We start from the raw sequence: 19,648 nt of genomic DNA, 5'->3' as shown, positions 1-19,648 counted from the left end.
AAACTGAGTCTATGTGAGGATTTCACTTTTGTTTCTAATGAAAGCTGTACGCACTCAAACTCCGCGAACTAGTCAGAGAACAGGAAGGAAATATTCGAAAGCTCTTACGACACTGACCTCTCAGTGATGGGTGATTAGAGACTCTTGCAGCCTTCCTCCAACTTTCCTGTGCTTTCCAGCTTCTCCTGAACGAGCACTTGTGTGATGCCATTAACCAAGGGCTGGGTGTGAGGAAACTTGGTCAGAAAGTCCCAGCGATTATGGCCTGGTAGGGGGGTGGCGAGAGCAGCTTCTGGCGGATGCTGGGACTTTCAGAAGGACTGGGAACCAACGGGGCGGGGGCTGTGGCAGAAGGAGGGAAGTGGGCCACCGGGGGCCTTGGATCTCGGCCATCAAGCGCCCCACGGCCTTACCACCCCTCAGATTCTGCTAAGGAAAAGCAGCCTTGGGATAATATCCCCGTCAGAGAAAGAGGCTGGTGGTGGCCCCTCGTCAGCGCCTCCCCCAGAAGGAGCGGAAAAGGGTGTCAGACAACACCGTCCCCCACCCGAGAGGAGAAGTGACCCTCGCTGACCCTGCGCACGGGCGGCAATGTGACCGGTGGTGCAGACGCTGATTTCTTCCTTCAAAGGCACAAAGGGGGATGCGCCGCCCAGGACAGCCCTGGATCTTGTCCTCTCTCTCCTCCCGCTTCCCTCAGAGCTGACCCCGGGGGCGCAGGAGGAAGACTTCCTGCATCAGGACCGGAGGCCCCAGGAGCCCTTCCTCCCAAGACAGGCGGATGCTGGGATCCTAGACCCCACTTCCCACAGCCGCCCGGGACAGTGCCGTGTCAAGGGCCTCCCAGCATTCTGGGTGAGCCTGGCTGGGCCAGGGAAGCTGAGAACATGACCCCTAGCCCTTGGCTCGGCAGGGGTTAGGGCTCAAGAGAGGTCAAGGAGGGACTTCCCTGGTGGCGCAGTGGTTAAGAATCCACCTGCCAGTGCAGGGGACACGGGTTCGAGCCCTGGTCCGGGAGGATCCCACATGCCGTGGAGCAACTAAGCCCGTGAGCCACAACTGCTGAGCCTGCGCTCTAGAGCCCACGAGCCACAGCTACTGAGCCCGCGCGCCTAGAGCCCGTGCTCCACAGCAAGAGAAGCCACCACAATGAGAAGCCCGCGCACCGCAACGAACAGTAGCCCCCGCTCGCCGAAACTAGAGAAAGCCCGGACGCAGCAACAAAGACCCGACGCAGCCAAAACTAAAAATAAATAAATTTATTAAAAAGAGAGAGAGAGAGAGGGGTCAAGGAAGACGGCGCCCGGGCCCCTGGCCTGCACCGCAGGGGCCGCCCACTGCCCCTCCGGACACCCCCGTCCCTCGCCCTCACGAGCAAGCTCACGCCGGGCAGAACCGCCAAGCCCACTTGAAGCAAGGATGAGTCTCAAAGTCTCTGACCTAGAAATCAGAACGAAGAGTGGGGAAAATTTAAATAAAAAATCAAGGATGAGGCAGGGAATCAGGGGTGCCTGCGGGAGAGGCGTAATCAAGATGGAGCCGCAAATCGTGATGGTTTTGATTAAAGAAAAAATTGCCAAGGAAGCCTCGGTAGCACCCGCGCTTCCTCCTCCTTAAGGGACACGGTCGTCCTGCGGCGGCTCAGAGCTCTGAGCAGAGCAGGCAGAGGCGCGGGTGACGAGGGCGGAGGCCGGGGCAGCTGTGGGCCAGCCCCAGCTGGGTGCAGACCGTCCGCATGTCCCCTCCGATGTCACCCGACGTCACAGGGGCGGTGGCAGGTCACCCGCCATCTCCAGTTTCCTCGTCCAGAAAACGGAGGCAGTGAAAGTGCGCCTGCAGAGGTCACGTGTGCAAGAGGTTTACAGACAGCAAGCGCTGAGTGACCACGAGGCATTAGTAGCGGCACTAAAAGCGTGACAAACAGGCATCTGGCAGACACGGAATTTCAGTTTGGGAGAAGTCTCAAAAAGTTGGGAGAGTGAATGGAGTGCTGACCACCCTGGAATTTGCAGAGGAGGGTGGGGAGCTCGTTCATTCATTCATTAAATATTTCACTGGACATGAGGTGAAATGTAGCACCTCCAACGGTCAAAGTTCTACTATTTCAGTCTAAATTCACTCTGGAAGTCTTTGCAAGGTGACAGAGCTAATCTGCAAATGGAAACTCTAAGCCAAAAAGCTGGCTTGAAGATTCTAGGACCTGCACACTTCATGTCGACCCCCCAGCAAAATTCTAGACACTTCACAGACTGGGAGACTTATTTCATGAATACGCCTAATTTTATGAAGTCAGTATTACCCTGATACCAAAACCAGACAAAGATATCACGAGAAAACTACAAATCAATATCTCTTCTGAATATGGACAACAAAGTCCTCAACAAAGTACTAGAAACCACGTCCACCAACATAGAAAAAGAATCGTATCCCATGAGCACGTGCAGTTTATCCCAGGAACATCCCATGAGCACGTGGAGTTTATCCCAGGAACATCCCATGAGCACGTGGAGTTTATCCCAGGAACACAGGATTGGTGTAACATCCGAAAATCAATTAATGTAACACATCAGAAGAACAGAATTAAAAACAAAAATCACATGATCATCTTATTTACTGAAAAAGTATTTGACAAAAACCAACACCCTTTCATGATAAAAATACTCAAAAAAACAAAAAACAACTAGGAATGCAAGGGAACTTCCTCCACTTGATAAAGGGCATCTAGAAAAAACCCACAGCTGATATCACACGTGGTGAAAGGCTGCAGGCTCCCCTCCTAAGATCAGGACGAGACATGGGAGTCTGCTCTCACCGCCACTACTGAATGTCCTGCTGGAGGGTCAGGACAGGGCAATATGACAAGAAAAGAAATAAGAGGCATCCAAACTGGAAAGGAAGAAATAAAACTCTATTTGCAAATGACATAATCTTGAACATAGAAAACCCTAAGGAATCACTCAAAAAGTATTACAACTAATGAATGAGCTCACCAAGATTGTAGGATACAAGATCAATATGCAAAAATCAGTTGTATTTCTGCACAACTGCAATGAGCAATCTGAAAATGAAATTAAGAAAACGGTTCCATTTCAAGGGCGCATCCGTTCCAAGGGCGCTGGGTGCCCCCTTGGTGGCATCCACAGTTCAGGAGCAAAGAGGGGTGCAGAGGCTTCTTCCCAGCCGCCTGACCCACCAAGTCCAGCCTCGGGTCCTGTAGTCAGCCCCCCTCTGCCCCCCTCACTCTCTCCCCACCACCTCCATCTTCCTCTCTCTCTCTCCCCCCCGCCATCATTACACTTTCCAAAGTGGCAGAAGGAGAGTGCAGGGCTGCCCCCAGGCAGCTGACGAAGGCCGCACGTGGGTCCCTCAGGAACCCGGCTGCGGCCGTGGGCCTGGCCCCCCGCCCCTCCGCCCCCCTCTCCCCAACCTGTCCGGCACCCACGCTGCTCCAGGCCCCCCGCTTCCCCACTGAAGTGACTGCCCAGGACGGAAGACGGGCCGCCCACCCCCAGGTGATGGCCGGCGCCCGGCAGGAGTCCCGTCTCCACCAAGTGACGCTTGGGAACGTGTGCAGCACCAACTGGCGGTGACCGAACACGGGGACGTAGCGGTTGTGACGGAATAACGCCCCCAGGGACATCTACCACTGAGCGCTGGAGCCTGCGGACCCCAGGCCAAGGGCCTCTGCTCTGCGGGCGGGAGGGGCCACGGACGCTCCCCTGGAAGGCCAACGGCCTCCTCGGGCTGGGGTGGGGGGGGCAGGAGTAGAGGCTGGGAGGTCGAGGCCAGCTTGCCAGGGGCCGTGGGGAAGCACTAGGAGGAACTGTGTGGCCTCTGGGGGCAAAGTGGGACACCTGTCCTGGGGCTGCGGGACAGGGCCAGCCACAGCCTCGCGTCCTCCTGGAGACCTAGACTCCACGCGCCCGGGGGCCCAGCTGAGCCCCGACCCCTCACCCCCGGCCTGCGAGGGGCACACGTGTGGGTGTGAGCGCGAGCTTCACGCAGCGAAGGGCAGGGGCAGGTGTCAGGAAGGCAGTCCCACGGGAGCTGGGCAGGGTGGCCAGGTGCTGGCTGTGCGGGCGTGAAAAGTCACCATAACACCCTTGCCGAGGGTGCTTCTGGAGTGGGTATCGCTCCTCCATGAAAAGGGCTTTAAACCCCTGGGCCAGGTCCCACTCCAAGGCCAGCCAGCGGCCACCTGGTTTCCCAGCTGCCGTGAGCCTGGGGCACCCAGGGCGCTGGACGCTGGCCATGGCAGCCCACCTGTCCCCCCCCACCAGGGTCTGGAGGCCTGGCCAGCGTCCAGCCCTGCAGTCACTTCCCCCGGGGGGCCCTGCCGGGGGCTCTTCTCACCTGTCTTTGGCCCGGACCGTCTGTGAAGGTAAATGAGGACTCAGGAAGGTTGGGACGAGTGAAGCTGAGCTGGTCTCCAGACAGGATGCTGTGACGGGGGCTCCCCGGTGGGCAGCGCTGCTCCAGACCCTGCAGAAGGGAGAAGATTCAGAGTCACCAGGAGTGAGAGCACATGTGTGTGTGTGTGTGCACGCACACGCATGTGGCTGAACTTTTGAGCCACGACTGTGACACATCAGGTGAACATCTGACACCTGTTGGTGTTCACCAGGATGTGCTCTCCTGCACAAGTGGCCCTCGTGGCGGATGGTGGACACGGGACACAAGGCACTTGTGGGCTCCTACTTCAGGGACCGTCTTGCAGAAGCCAGTGTCATGGCTGATCAGGTCAGGTCAGATCTCTGCTTCCCCGTCACGGGTCACCCCACTGAGCGCCCACGGCATCAACAGCTCATCCGGACGTGACTCCCCGGCCACTTCCCAGACACGATCCGGCCGCACCCTCCCCGGCCACTTCCCGGACGCGATCCGGCCGCACCCTCCCCTCCACGCACCAGGCTCCCCTGATGAGCTCCCAGCTGTTCCCAGGACCAAACACTCTCAGCAAAGCACAGAGACCCCCCATGCCATCCCACAGCATTTTTCCTGGTGCATCACCAGGTAAACATCCCCTCCCAAGGTGGCGGCCTTGAGGGCAGCACGTCTGCATGTGTGACATGCGTGACTGCGTGTGCGCGCATGAGACACGCGGACACGGGCTGGGACCGGCAGGGGCTGTGAGCGCCTCTCGTCCAGGCAGCAGCGCAGCGAGAGACGCCGCGGGAAACCCAGGGCTTCCTGCTGCTCCATCTCAGAGAGAAGCCTCCGGAAGCACCCAGCAGTGACCGCGCGGGGACCACGGCTCCCTATGGCAACGGCGTGCTGTCTGCAGTGCGCTTCCCCCACCTGCCCGCTTCACGCAGCCAAAGGCCAGTGTCGGGTTGACCCCCGAGGAGCGTGAGAACTTCGTACATGAAAGTGGACTGAGGGCTTCCCTGGTGGCGCAGTGGTTAAGAATCCGCCTGCCGATGCAGGGGATGAGGGTTCGAGCCCTGGTCAGGGAAGATCCCACATGCCGGGGAGCAACTAAGCCCGTGCGCCACAACTACTGAGCCTGCGCTCTAGAGACCACGTGCCACAACTACTGAAGCCCGCGCGCCTAGAGCCCGTGCTCCACAAGAGAAGCCCGCGCACCGCAACGAAGAGTAGCCCGTTCTCGCTGCAACTAGAGAAAGCCCATGCGCAGCAACGAAGACCCAACGCAGCCCAAAATAAATAAATAAATATATAATTTTAAAAAAGAAAGAAAGTGGACTGATTTCAGCTGCGGCCGTCGGCTCGGACCAACCAGACGGATTTGATCACAGACATGACTGCATACCAGGGCTTTACGGTCTCCACGTAGAAGTCTGCACGCTGCCCCCCAGGGACAGAAGTTCTCCCTCTGACCGTGAGGAGGGTTTCTTGGCTTCAGCCTCGTCTGTCTGCATTTTTGTGAAAAGCCTCGGGGCCCCTGCCGCCCCCAGACCGTGTGCACCACCCAGCAAACATTCACGTCCTGGCTCCCGGCTTCAAGAGCAGCTTTCACAGATGCTGGCTGTTCATACCTCCTTACCAGCTCCTTCCACACTGAAAAAAAAAGCGTTTTCAACAAAAACAACCAGAAAAAAAAGAGAAAAATCAGGAGTGCTCCCCGACAGACTTACTTGTCACAGCTTGTTCGCTGTGAGTAACATCAACGCATCGAAACAGAAACTGTTTCTGTGTCATCAGAACCACATTTAGGAAGGAGACAAGATTCTCAGTTTGGGGGAATTTCTGAAGTTGTTGGTACCCGTGGTCCTCATTAGTCACCACAGATGGCATGTGACAAAGGCGAGGCAGCCGGTGTACAGGCAGCGTCCCTCCTGCTGGACGCCCCAGGTCACCTCCCAGCAGCCTGATCATTGGTTTCAAAGAAGATTCCTGTATTTTTAACTTCAGCTGTCAATATCTTCTACGTTATCTATCATTCTGAGCGCTTTGTAACTGACTTTTAAAATGCAAAGAACAACCGGCAGGTGCCCCCCCACGCACACACACCCCTAACTACGCCACGTTTTGATTGAATACGTCCTCGAGTCTCTGGTGATGTCTTAGACATCAAACCCCATGACTTCCTGTGGCAGCTATAATACATCACTCTTCGTATCAGATCTAAAACTCTTGGATTGTTGATCCGCGTCCCTAAAAGTGGTAATAAAACCATATATTTCAGAGCAATGACCCTTTCATTCCAGGGATCTTATTTTATGAAATTCTTGCTTGCCAAAGACCACAATTTACTTTTTACAGTTTCATTTAACGATCTGACATTTGAAACATTCCCTAATTAATTCCAACTCTTTCTAAACTGGCTGTGATAAATATAAACGGTGCTGAGGAGATCATAATGTCAGTTCCGGCAAATCCACAGCACAGCCCAAGGTTAGACCCACACGCGAGGAAACTCACTTCCACAGAGTCATCAGCACCGGGTCGGTCCTGTTATTCTGACCTGACAACGGACACTGCATTAAAAATACGTAAGCGGTAGAGATTGTATATAAAAAGTAGAATTCCAGAAACGTGCAGACAGCCTCTTACTCTGAAATGAAATTGGGTGTCTGGCTCTAATGAAAGGCAGATCTAATAATATTTATATTCCCCCAAGAAGCTTGCACTTACAGCGAAGTATTTGTCAATGCAGCTAAAAATGAAAAGGAAGTAGATTTACGGGCACATAAAAGGGGTGGAGAGATGAATTCTTCTAGACCGTGCCTGTATTTCCTAGTTCCTAAATCTGGGCGACAGGGCAGTGTGACTGTCACAGCCGCCCTCTCAACGTCTGATTGGAGCCTCAGCTGGGGTGTGGTGTCGGTAAAGTCTCCCAGCCCCCGACTGACGCGAGGTTTTTACGACTACATGGAAGGACACTTGAAACCCCGCGCTTACTGTCATACGCTGTCCTTCCAACGCAAACCATAACCCCTTTACGCCTAAGACTGAAGTTCACGAAGGAGTCACAGAAATCAACTGACTTTTGCATCAGAATGGAAGCCAGTCCATTAGGAGGATGTCGTTTCCTAGACTGGCTGGTGACCCCGGAGGTTTTCTTAGGTCCGAGGTTGGATCAGGGGGGTCGTTTGGAGGAAGAGGCTGCAGCAGGCATGTCAGAGCACAGCACGTATTTCAAGTTCGCCCCTGTGCGTTTTAAATGGGGACCGACGGGGAGGGGCGATGACTTCTCGTGGGCGTTATTAGGATTGGGGCAGCTCGGGTTTGGCCGCTGTCTTCTTCCCCTTTGTTTTATTTCTTCCGTCAGCTTGGTTTTCACCTCGGTTTCAGTAACAGGCTGGTAGGGAGTAGAGGACGGGGGACACTAGATGTCACCCTCTTTGACGTCACAAAGTGTCACATCACACTTAGGGGACAGGAAGACTTCCACTAGTTATTAGAAAGTTAAACCACACCTTGGAGAAATGACTCATTGTAAAAGTCAGGATTAATGAAACAGCTGCATGTTCGCACCAAGAGCTTCAAAAACAATTCTCCACCATCAAAAAAATCTACGAACAATAAATGCTGCAGAGGGCGTGGAGAAAAGGGAACCCTCCTGCACTGTTGGTGGGAATGTAAATTGATACAGCCACTGTGGAGAACAGTATGGAGGTTCCTTAAAAAACTAACAATAGAACTACCATACGACCCAGCAATCCCACTACGGGGCATATACCCAGAGAAAACCATAATTCAGAAAGACACATGCACCCCAATGTGCATTGCAGCACTATTTACAATAGCCAGGACATGGAAGCAACCTAAGTGTCCATCGACAGATGAATGGATAAAGAAGATGTGGTACATATATACAATGGAATATTACTCAGCCATAAAAAGGAACAAAAGTGGGTCATTTGTAGAGGCATGGATGGACCTAGAGACTGTCACACAGAGTGAAGTAAGTCAGAAAGAGAAAAACAAATATCGTATATGAACACATATATGTGGAATCTGAAAAAATTGGATAAACGATCTTATTCACAAAGCAGAAAGAGACACAAACAAAGAGAACAAACGTATGGATACCAAGTGGGAAGGGGGGTGGGATGAACTGGGAGATTGGGATTGACATATATACACTATGTACGTATATATTATGTATAAAATAGATAACTAATGAGAACCTACTGCATAGCTCAGGGAACTCTACTCAGTACTCTGTGGTGACCTAAATGGGAAGAAAATCCAAAAAAGAGGGGACATATGTATACGTATAGCTGATTCATTTTGCTGTACAGCAGAAACTAACAATATTGTAAGGCAACCATACTCCAATAAAATTTTTTTTTAAATTCCCAGACGGGTTTTTTTCAAGGGCAGAGATGCAATGCCTCCCATTTGCTCTCAGGCAGCCGGGATGGCGGGGCTCTGGTGCAAGTTTGGGCAGGCTTGACGTTTCCTCCCCATCACCTACTAGTGGGGGACCAGTGCAGGCTTCAGCAGGTCATGAGATTATTTTAGCCAGAAGGTGCTAGAAATATTAACAACAGATTTTATTTTTCTCTATTATCCCAGGAAACTACAAATCACCATTTGTCAGATGTTATCTGAGTGAAAGATGTAGAGATGTTCTTGGTGTGTGAGTGTAGGAAAAAATCTGGAGCCATTGGTAGAGCCTAATTTTATCTTTGAAAGTTGTGTTCTTGTGAATCCTTTGACGTGTTATTTATAACATGATGAGACTAGATGGTAAATGTTGAACAAGAAAAGCTTCCAGCTCTCCAGTAAAGCTGTTTTATTCCACCGAGGAGAGAGGAAACCACTCTGGTCCCCTCCCCCTCCAACTCACTTTAGCCTTGATTATTTTCAACATTATTAAAGGTTAAGGACGACCGATTTACTCTACCATGTGTGCCTGTGTGCACGTGTGTGCAGGTATGCATGTCTGTGTGTGCAGGCGTGTACAGGTGCATGTGGGAGGGGGCAGAGGTGGGGCTCCTGCCCACAGTCCTGTTTTCCTTTATGGGGTCGCCCTCCTGTGGCCACAGAAAATATTGCGCCATACAAGGCCATCTTGCCACGCGGACCTTTCTCCTTGAAGACCCTGGATAAGGAAAAATTCCCTCCAAACTGCACAGACACACGGGAATCTTCAGAAAATACTTGATGTGGGTTTTTTAAGTTGAGATGCTGAAGTGCTACATCACAGAAACCGCATCCTAAGCTGAATCTCCCAGGGCAGTGCCCACAGGCGATGGATGGATGGATGGATGGATGGATGGATGGATGGATGGACTGATGTACGGATGGGGCCAGGGTGTGACCCAGGCTGTGGCGGCCATGCCCCCAGCTCCCGCCCGGCTCCTCCCAGCATGTCTGTGCCTCAGGCATCCTCCCTGTCTTAGAGGACGCCAACCCCTGCACTGGGGCCACCCTAGCCCGCCAGACCAGGTCCTTAGCTAGATATACGGCGTCTGCAAAGACCCGATTTCCTCACAGTTTCCAGTCTAGGACGTGGACCCCCTTGCCGGGACGTGGGGTCTCCAGGAGTTGGGCGGCGGGGCCGGGCAGTCAGCTGTGGCCATGGGCCACAGGATGCTCGTGGCCTGACTGGTCCTGTGCCCGGGCTGCTCTGCCCGGCGGGCGTCCTCGGTGCTGCCCCACACCCCCGTTCTCCCTCTGGACTCCTCTCCTGTGCACGCGTCCTTCAGGCCTGCTCGGGGCCGCTCGAGGGTGGACGAGACGGTGGGGAGAGGGCACCTCTCACAGCGTCCAGAGATGACGGCCGAGGAGAGGAGGCTGGGGGCAGGACCCGCACCTGGAGCCAGGGGTGAGCTGCCAGGTGACAGGTGGCAACTTCAAGGCTGCCAGGAGACACAGATGGCGCCCGTCCTGAAGCGGCGGCCACTTCCTGCAAGAGCGGGCGGGCACCTGGGAAGTCACCTTGTCGCCCCCCACCCATCCCCAGACCTGGTTCCTGCTGCTTCCGTGGTCCAAGGTCAGGCCTGAGCTCAAAGGACCTGCTCTGACGTTGGGAGGGGCTTTCATGGGGCGAGCCTCCCTGCCCACCATGGGCGGACGTGGTCCTCAGGACAGGTCCATCGCGGCCCATCGGCAGGGCGCCTGGGCCTAGGCAGGTGGCAGAAGCCAGCCCGGCGCCCTCTCCTCCGGACGGCCGTGTTCAGGCCAGGCCTGCTCTGCTGGACTCAGCGCCCAGCCCAGACTCTGTTGTCCTGGAAGCTGCCCCGACCTGGCTCCTCCAGCCCACTGCTCCCCGCCCTACTCGGCCCAGACCCTCCTTCCCACGAGTTCTCCTCACCGGGACCATCCCCCCGCAGCAGATGCCCCTCCTCGGAGCTCCTCTTGCACTGTCTGAGCCCCCTGCCGGGATGGGGCCTGAGAAGGCAGGACCGGGGGTGACTCCTCCTACCTGTGCACAGTGCATGTGGTCCCATCTGCAGGGCAGGCTGCAGCTCGCACAGCTGTGCCCCCAACAAGCCTGCACACGCCAGACGCATGACTGGTATGCCCTGGATGGATGGTGGGTGGAAGGATGATGGATGGATGACGGATGGATGGATGGAAGGATGAGGGATGGAAGGATGAGGGAAGGATGATGGGTGGATAGATGGATGGATGATGGAAGGATGATGGAAGGATGATGGATGGATGGATGGAAGGATGATGGGTGGATGACGGAAGGATGATGGACGGATGGTGGAAGGATGATGGGTGGAAGGATGATGGATGGAAGGATGATGGGTGGATGGATGGATGGATGATGGAAGGATGATGGAAGGATGATGGATGGATGGATGACGGATGAATGATGGAAGGATGATGGAAGGATGGATGGTGGGTGGAAGGATGATGGAAGGATGAATGATGGGGGTGGGTGGGTGGATGGATGATGGGGGGTGGGTGGACCAACCACCATTGGTGGCCTCTCCTCCACGACCAACGGCCGTGGGAATCTGGAAGGAGCTGGTGGCAGAAGCCGGCCCAGGACGGAAGAAGGGCAGCCTTGGGCCCGGCCTCTGCTGGTCACTGGAAGCTAGGCCTGCAATTCCTCCCACCTGGGCTACTCTGGGCCACGGGAGAGGCCGTGTTGTCTTCTCATCCCATCCGTTCAGCCCTGTGAGCTTTTCCCAAAGGATTTTAACATCTCAGGGCCCTGATAACAAATGGACCTCCCTCTCCCAGCACAGCACCCCAGCCCTCTGCCGTCTCTGCGGGGGACCACGGTGCCCTCCTGAGGAACGCAGTCCACAGGCCAGAGCTTCCTGCGGCATCTCGGCCTCAGTCTCTGTCTCTGTCACTCACTCACACACACACCAGGCCTAGCCCAGCACCCCAGAGTTACTCTGAGTCCTGGGATGACCCTTGGTTAAATGCACACATCCCTCAGAATCACCCAGAGCGCCCTGGGACGTGGCTTCAATGGACAAAACACAAGACAGATATCTGAGACTAAAAAGAGAAAGTAACTGGTCACCTTGGGTGTCCGAGGAGGAAGTCGGAAAACAAGCATTATTCTGAGAACTGAAAAGTAGGGAAAGGACACCACATTTATCAGGTCTTTTCTGTGCAAACTGCACTTCAGGGTCCCAGAGTGGGGTTGGGAAAATCCGCATTCACAGAATTGCAGCTGAGAGCACAGAGGGAGACCGTGGTGGACACTCAGAGGCAAAAGGAGAGGATGTCAGGCTTTGAAGGGAGGATCTGGACCAGACAGACCGACAGGTGCCATGTACTCTGTCCATTCAAATACACACTGCACGTGACGGAGACTTCTCGTCATACAAGGTAAGAATGCAGAGTTAGGCGACATAACCACAAAAGAGGATGTGGTCTTGAGTGAAGCATGATTTTAAAACATTATAAAAATCATTTTGAAAATGACTGGGAGTTTCGTGGCATTGGGGAATTACTGTTAATTTTCTGAGGTGTGATAATGGTATCGAGGTTGTGCAAAGAATGGTATTTTTGGAGATGCATATGAAGTATTTAAGAACAAAGTGTTTGATTTACTTTAAAATGGTCTGCAAATCGCACACCCACACACGACTGTCAAATCTAGCTGCTTTTCTGTAGGAACATCTCCCTGCTACCAAGTTAAGACCGTAAAAGCCAAACCGAACTCAGGATGCTCAGCTCCCTGGCAACTGGTACGTGAGGTGCCTGGAACCAAGCACACACGCCCGACACCCTGGCGAAGTTAGTCCTGAGCCCTTTTCACCCTCAAAGCACCCGGGCTGGGTTGATAAGGCCCAGGCCGCCTATCCGGGCGTCGCCCAGTGGGGAGGCCAGTGGGCGGCATCCCAGGCAGGGCAGGTGGCTCAAGGCCCCCAGGACCACCCCCGCCCGGAAGGGAATCGTAAAGAGGTGCCGACGCTTCGGGGAGGCTGTGCCCCCAGCCACCCTGAAGGCAGGCGAGCTGGCCCAGCTTTGCACGGAACACCCCTGGCCCTGGCTGAGCGTGACCTGGTGGGTCGGGGCATAAAAACCTCACGTCAGACAGACATCGCTCAGAGCCCACCTCTCCTCTCTCTGTGCACATCAGGGACCATATCTGACATCCTGGAGCCTGTGGTCTCCTTGTAAAAGGACAGGGACACAGCCAGGCACCTGACGACCAGCAGTCCAGAGCACCTGGGTGTCCCATCCGGGGGCATCGCAGCGCCAGCCCTGGACCCCGACCTGGGTTCAGGGGAGAACAAGGAAAGAGGCAGGGGCCTGGGGAGTGCCGGCCCAGGGACGGGCAGTGTTTCGGAGGCCTGGCCGGTGGACTGAGGGGCTCGCCGCTTCCCGCAGCCCCGCCCTCTCCTGACAGGATTTCTGCCAGGCCTGCCTTCACTCCAGACCCAGCCGCCTGGCCGACACCCACGCACGACGTTGGCTTTCTCAGGAACGGGCAGATTCATCGTCCTGGTCTCCCAGGGCCACCCAGTCACTGTTTAAACGGCTACTTGGCCAGAGACACAATAATTTCTAAGCCACAAAACTGAATTCTGTTTGTCCACTAAGAATGAATGCTGTTGATCAAGCGAAACCTATGAAAACCCCAGAGACAGAGGCAAGGAATGCGCTGACGCAGCGGCTGCCAACAGGCCCTGACGAGCCGCGTCCGCCGCGCCGCGTCGGGGAGCCGCAGCGGCGGGGGCAGCGCCAGGCGGGGAGGCACGCGGCGCCGGCATCTCCTCCAGACCCAGCCCCCGGCACCCGCCAGCCATCCACACCGACTCCACGGCTTCCTGGGGAAGAAGTCGGGAATTCGGATGAAACAAACACTGAGCCATTTTCTGACAAATATTCACGGCGTCGGGCTCAACCTGAGAAGCTGGGCGCCCGCCCGGCAGCGGGGTCCGAGGCAGCGGCCTGGTGCAGGTGCCAAGCCGGACTACCCCTCTGCCCTCACGTGGCCTCTACCAAGAGTGGGTCTCTAGTTGGGCCGAGGGCCTCGGCCCCGGGCGGTAACCATGCCTGGTGAGACCTTAACACCCACCCCAGGGCCTGTCCTGCAGCCACCCAACACTGGGGTGCCTTTGGTGTCCACTCCCATCACCCCCACCCCAGGCAGACTCAGCTGAGAGCCAGGTGGATGTGGCAGGTGTGAGGAGGTGCCCAGGTGGCCCAGGCACGGGCAAGAGTGAACGGAAAACCCAGGGGGCCCTTGGCAACGGGGCCCGCGAGCTGCAGGGGGCAGGGAGGCAGGCCCAGGAAGGGGCCTGGTGCCACACGTCCACCCAAAGCCACCTGGCTGCGGGCCCGGGACGCCCTTCCTGCCCGGCCTTGATCAGCAGCTCCAGGTGGGCAGGAAGTCGGGGGCCTGCCGTGGAGGATCGCCCGAAACTGGGAGGCGGCGGCCTGAGGAGCGGAGCGCAGGCAGCGGGCACCGGGCAGGCCCCGAGCCCCAGCGGCAGCGAAGGCTCCGCCGGCTGCGCCCGGTCAGGAGCCCTGTGTCTGGGGCTCCTGCCAAGCCTGGGGCTCGCCTGGTACCCGAGACGCGCCACGGGCCCGTCCACCCCCGCTGCCTCCCGACCCCCAGACAACAGAAGAGCCCTGCCACGCACCGTGCGGGGCGGGAGCTGACACAGCACACGCCTCGCCAGAGGATGGGACGTTCCCCGAAGGGTCGGACCCTCTGCTGCTTATACAGCAGGACGCAGGCCGGACGCAGCACAGCGGCAGCGACCCAAGTGTCCGCCCCTCCGGGGACCGTGGTCACCCACCACGGAATGTGATTCAGCAGAGAAATCTTGACGCCCACGGCAACGTGGACGCTGGGCGAGACACGCCAGTCACAGGAGGACAAACCCCGTGTGACCCCACTCACACGAGGTCCTGGAGCCACCGAACCAGAGACAGGAAGAAGGATGGGGGGGCGGGGACAGGAGTCATGTTTCACGGGGACAGTTTGGGAAGATTAGATCAAGTGCTGGAAATGGTGGTGGTGATACTGGCAGAACAGTGCGACTGTGCTGAACGCCCCTGAGCTGTGCAATGAAAAATGGTTTAAATGGTCCGTTTCATGTTCTCTGCATTTCACCAGCACTAAAAAACATGGCATCTTAGGCAGCTCACGGCACAGCTGGGGACAGGCGGTAACGGGGCCACGGCAGCCTCCCGTGACTTTGCTCCTCCAAAGGCCGGGAGCCCGGCGCCCCCTCCTCAGCCTCTTCACCCCTTCACTTCTTCAAAATACGCGTACTCAGCAGCCTCCCTGCCAAGCACGGGGCTGGACGCTGGTGGCCGGGGAGGGTCCCCGGGCCAGGCCGCCCCCCTCTCCGCCGTCTCCGCGATAAAGGCAGGGCTGTCGTGGTCTCCAGCTGTCGGCCAAGGCCGGGGCCTCGTGAGGGGGAGGCCAGCGGGTCCCGAGCATCTTCTGCACGCTCCAGGCTTCAACCCAAGCGGGAGCGGCTCCCGGGGGTGGGGGAAGAGTCCCAAGGGACAGCCCCTCTCTGTGTGGGCAAAAGGCCTCTGTGCGGGGGCCGGCAGCCCAGACCTCTGCGTGGGACACGGGCCCCTGCTCTCAACCTGGGGTGACACGTCTGCGGCATCCCCGAAGCTCACAGCAGTCACCCGGCTGAGAACACCGGCCACCTCCCCTGGAGAGCCCGCAATCCCGGGGGGGCTGTCCCCAGGTCCCGGGCCCGGCCAGCACAGTGGGCTCTGCAGGGGCCCGAGCGAGCCGGGCTCTTCCGTGAGGTGGCAGGGTGCCGAGGGCGGGTGGACCGTCCTTGGGCCGAGGCAGCAGCCGCGGGTAAGGGAGGGCCCCAGGGGGCAGCGCGATGACAAGAACACACCGCACTCTCCAGAACCCGGTCTCATCTCTGCGCACCAGGCGGGGGAAAGGCCCATCCACCCGCAGGACCAAGTGGGCCTCCACCCGCCCTCCTGGGCAGACGCAGCTCCGCAGCCGCCCTTCCCTCCTGCCCACCTGGAGCCAGGGCCGTCCGCGGGGCTGCCCTGCCCGGCCCCTCCCGACCCCGGGCACCCGCGTCCCGCGGCCGGGCCTCCGTCAGCTCAGCGGTGCCGTCCGCTCTTCTGTCCGCGAGGAGGGGGGCACGCTGCCTCTCATGCGCACTCGTCACCTCCGGTGTGGTGTTCGAAGCTGCCCGGCTGCTCCGTGCCGGATGGAGGGGGCGGCGTGGCAGGGGCAGAGCCACAGCCCCAGCGGTCCTCGTCCACTCGGGCCCCAGGCCATCCTCAGGTTCCCAGGACACCTGTGAGGACCAGAGGGCGCGGCAGACAGGGGTGTGCCCGGAGGGGTCCTCCACGTGGGCAACTGCAGAGCAAACGACCGGAAAGGATGGCCTCTGGGTGTTAGACTCAGATGGTGAAGGAGGGAGGGGCCGGCGCCGGGGGGGGGGCAGTTTCTGGTGCAGAAGCTCCGCGGAAGCCACCGGGGGTGACCAGCACCACCGGCGTGAGCAGAGACGTGACCTGGGTTCCGAGCCCGGTGAATCCTGGGTCTCCCTACTGTCAAACGACCTTCAAAATAAAACCTCATTTTGGCAAAAGCGAAAGAAAAAGGAATCAGGTGTGATTATTGATGTCATACGCCCCACTTTTTGAAGGCTCCAAACGGGAGTTTGAAAGAGTTTCCCTGTGGATGTTTCCACAGCATTTTCCTGGTTCAATGCTGCCCCACATCAGATTGGGGACGGGACATGCCATGTCCTATGAAAGTGTATGCATTTCAAATTGATCGTTTCTTCCGTGAGCTTTGCAGCCCTTAACCCTCCTAGCACGGGGGAAGAGGTGGCCCGGCCCCACAAGCTCCGTGCCCACCCCTGGGCTGGTGTGGCTCTGCCCCCTCTCCCCTCTCCTCCGAAGCGGGACCCACCTGTGGGCCTCCCCTCCAGGGGCCTCCCCTCTTCACTCAGGAGCGGCCTGCAGGGCAGGGTTGTGTGAAGACGGTCCCCAGCAGCTTGATGACCGCCGGGGCTCCGCCCCATGGCACGGACACTGTGTCTGTCCTATCCTGGGGGACCGGCCTTGAGGACCTGAAACCTTCCTCGCGTCGGGCCAGCCCTCCCCCTGGGTCCCCACAGCAGGGAAGCTGGGCTGAGAGCAGCTGAACCATGTCAGGGCGTCGTGCGTGGTGGTCGCCACTCGGAGAGGCTCCGAGGTCTAGGAGGGAGCCTCCTTTCACGGCCCCGGGACGCGAACACTGTCCTCGCCCAAGACAGAGTCTGGAGGAACGCCCGGCTCATCTCCGTGCTTCCCATGGTGTCAGCAAGGCCGCTGGTTTCATACATCGTACATTCAGTGGCACCGTCATCTTTAAAACAACATTTCCAGCCTACGGTAATGCATCTCAGGATCGACTTTTGCCCCCAGAATATCACTTGATCTCTCATAACTGAAATGACAGAGAAGAACTGCTTTTCTTTTTAATTACTAATAACTGGCGTTTATAAACGATGGCAAGTGTCAGTCAATAACGCTTACAGTTTATTTACGTGGGTAGCACTTAAAATCCGTTACGCTTTCATGGTTACATTGTCCACACTAAGCATCCAACACCAGAGTCCGCACCACCTTCCACCACAAGCAGGCACACGGAGCAAACTGCACAGTCACCCGAGAATCACACGCGCCACACTCGCTCCCGGCGCCCAAGCCCGCGGCTCGGCCATGAAAGCTATGCCCCCAGTGCCCGGGCTCCCAACACTGCTGGGTGAAAGCTGCTGGCGTTTGAGAACCCCATCCAAGCTTTTCACGATGCCCTCGGTGCCCGGAGGCAAAGGGAAAGGGGACTCGGGCGGGTGCGGGAGTGAGAGGAGGGGCCCTGACGGCAGGCGGGGAGGGGGCTGGGGGCCTCGATCCTGCGGAGGAGTCGCTGCGGGAAGCTGGGAGACCCCGGCCCAAGGGAAGCGATTCTTCTGAAGGAGCCGGTGCTGGAGCCCGTACCCGGCTCGGCGCCCGTGCTCAGTACCTCACGAGCTGCATGTGGGAGGGGCTCGTCTGCTTCCCCCCAGCCTGAGCCTAACCTAAAAGCCAGAGGTGCTACTACTGAACAGAACTTTGTAGACTCCTGTGTCCCTGCCCAAACAACTACGGATCCAAGGAAAGACGGGCTATTCGAGAAGATTAGAAGTCAAACCATAACCGTGAGGGGGCTCCACACCTCGAGCGGCCAGGTCACAGTGAAGGTCTGGCTCCCCCGAAACTGAAGAGAAGGTCACCCGGGGTCAGAAGTCACCTTTACGTCGCCCTGTGCTTGAGTCTAGGTTCATACACTCAGCGGAGGAGCGAAGGCCGTGTCGCGAGCATGCACGCGCCGTCGGGAGCGCCACACGGCCAAAGCTGCAAGCATCCCCGCAGGTGCGCACCAGGCAAGCAGGGGTGGCCTCGGCCGCAGAGCTGGAGAAGCAGGGACGGTGCGGCGGCTCCATGCTCCCGCCCCCCGGGCCCTGACCGGTGTGCCCCCAGCGTCCCCAGCACCGAGCAGGTGTGGTCTCGGGGCGGTGGAGAAGCAGGTACGGCACCTAGCGCGTGTGTGCAGCCCCTCGGCTGGCCGCCCGCTGCTCCACTGCGGCCCGTCTACGGGCGGCCCTTGGTCGACTTCTTCTTCTTCAACTCCTCTCTCTGCTTCTGCTTCTTCCTCTTGCCACCTTCTTTGAATCCTAAGGAAACAGGCGTGTGAAACACTGCAGAGGAGCAGCTGCGGCCCCACCAAGTGGCAAACGTGTCTCTAGATATCCCCCCGGTTAAAACCAACCAACCTCGCGATAAAGTTATGTGTCCTCACTCCTACCTGCTCTGTATCGAAGGCTCAACAAAAACATGGACGGACTTCAAACCTGGCGGATGTAAAGCTCTAACATGATCCAACCAGCATCCCAGCCCCGCGGGCCCGCCCATCATCTGTCCCCACGACCCAGCCCCAGGTCACCTGGAGACAAGGCAGGGCAGGCTCCGCCTCGGGGCATGGGCCTCCCCGGGGCCCCCTCTGCAGGGAGAAGCCCAGCTGTTACAGGGTCCGGGGCTCAACCAATGCCCCACGCCAACCTTTTCCCCTGTGCTGTGTGCTTGCCCGAAGCCAGGGGAGAAAGAGGCGGGTGTGACCTGCTCACCCTCCTGAGATTTTGTCCAAAGAGCCAGAAGAGCTCCAGGTTATTTCTGCAAACACAGCTCAGGACCTTGCGCTGCGTTAGTCCACACAGATGTGGGCGGAGCGAGATGCTGAATTTGGTAACAAAGGATCATTCTGAACCGTCAGCCTAGAACCAGGCCAGGGTCATGGCAGGCCTGCGACCTCATGCACGTGGGCCCCTAAGCCTGCTGAGAAGAGCACATAAAAGCATCCTCGAGATTTTAAATTGAGGCAGGTGCCATTTTAGAACACGGTCTCTCTCCAGACGGAACCCAGACCCAGTCTGTTCACAACACGCATGTGTCCACACAGCACCACCCCTGGGTGGCCCGGGCCCGGGGTCAGTTAGGTGGGCGCCGACAGCCGACCGGGACCTGATCACGATGCCCGCTGTGGGGCGGGGGGGAAGCTGAGGACACACATATGCCTCCAACAGAACGAGGCTGCCGGGGCCTCCCGGCCTCACCACCGACTCAAACGCTCTGGGAATCCGCTCGCAGAGGGTGGAGGCTGGCGCGGCCCCCAGGGCTCTGCGGCCTGTGTCCTGCCTGCTCTCCCAGCAGCACAGCCATCCGGGTCACGTGCTGTACGGAAGTGGCCCTGACACGGGGGTCGTGGCAGGGGCCCTGG

At 57.6% G+C, this 19,648-nt stretch overlaps 1 protein-coding gene and 1 long non-coding RNA gene across 4 annotated transcripts in view; both read right to left on the bottom strand.

Annotated features, from left to right (window-relative positions):
- Nucleotides 1–2,884: 2,884 nt before the first annotated feature.
- On the bottom strand, nt 2,885–15,842 carry LOC137229522 (uncharacterized). The gene is made up of 2 exons (XR_010945739.1): nt 4,354–15,842; nt 2,885–3,058 (listed from the first exon to the last, which is right to left on the bottom strand). It is a non-coding gene; the product is annotated as an uncharacterized lncRNA (long non-coding RNA).
- A 1,508-nt stretch (nt 15,843–17,350) lies between these two features.
- Nucleotides 17,351–19,648, bottom strand: part of DNAJB6 (DnaJ heat shock protein family (Hsp40) member B6) — a 55,710-nt gene continuing 53,412 nt past the window's right edge. For all 3 annotated transcript variants that reach the window (XM_067747592.1, XM_067747595.1, XM_067747593.1), the window contains exon 10: nt 17,351–18,548. In XM_067747592.1, coding sequence (XP_067603693.1) covers nt 18,466–18,548 — 83 coding nt within the window. In that variant the 3' untranslated portion in view covers nt 17,351–18,465. The remainder of the gene's footprint in view (nt 18,549–19,648) is intronic.

The sequence above is a fragment of the Pseudorca crassidens genome, chromosome 8 (genome assembly GCF_039906515.1).
Source record: "Pseudorca crassidens isolate mPseCra1 chromosome 8, mPseCra1.hap1, whole genome shotgun sequence".
NCBI classification, from domain to species: domain Eukaryota; kingdom Metazoa; phylum Chordata; class Mammalia; order Artiodactyla; family Delphinidae; genus Pseudorca; species Pseudorca crassidens.
The sequence above is the reverse complement of the archived record's forward strand: the minus strand, read 5'-3'. Positions and strand labels throughout refer to the sequence as shown.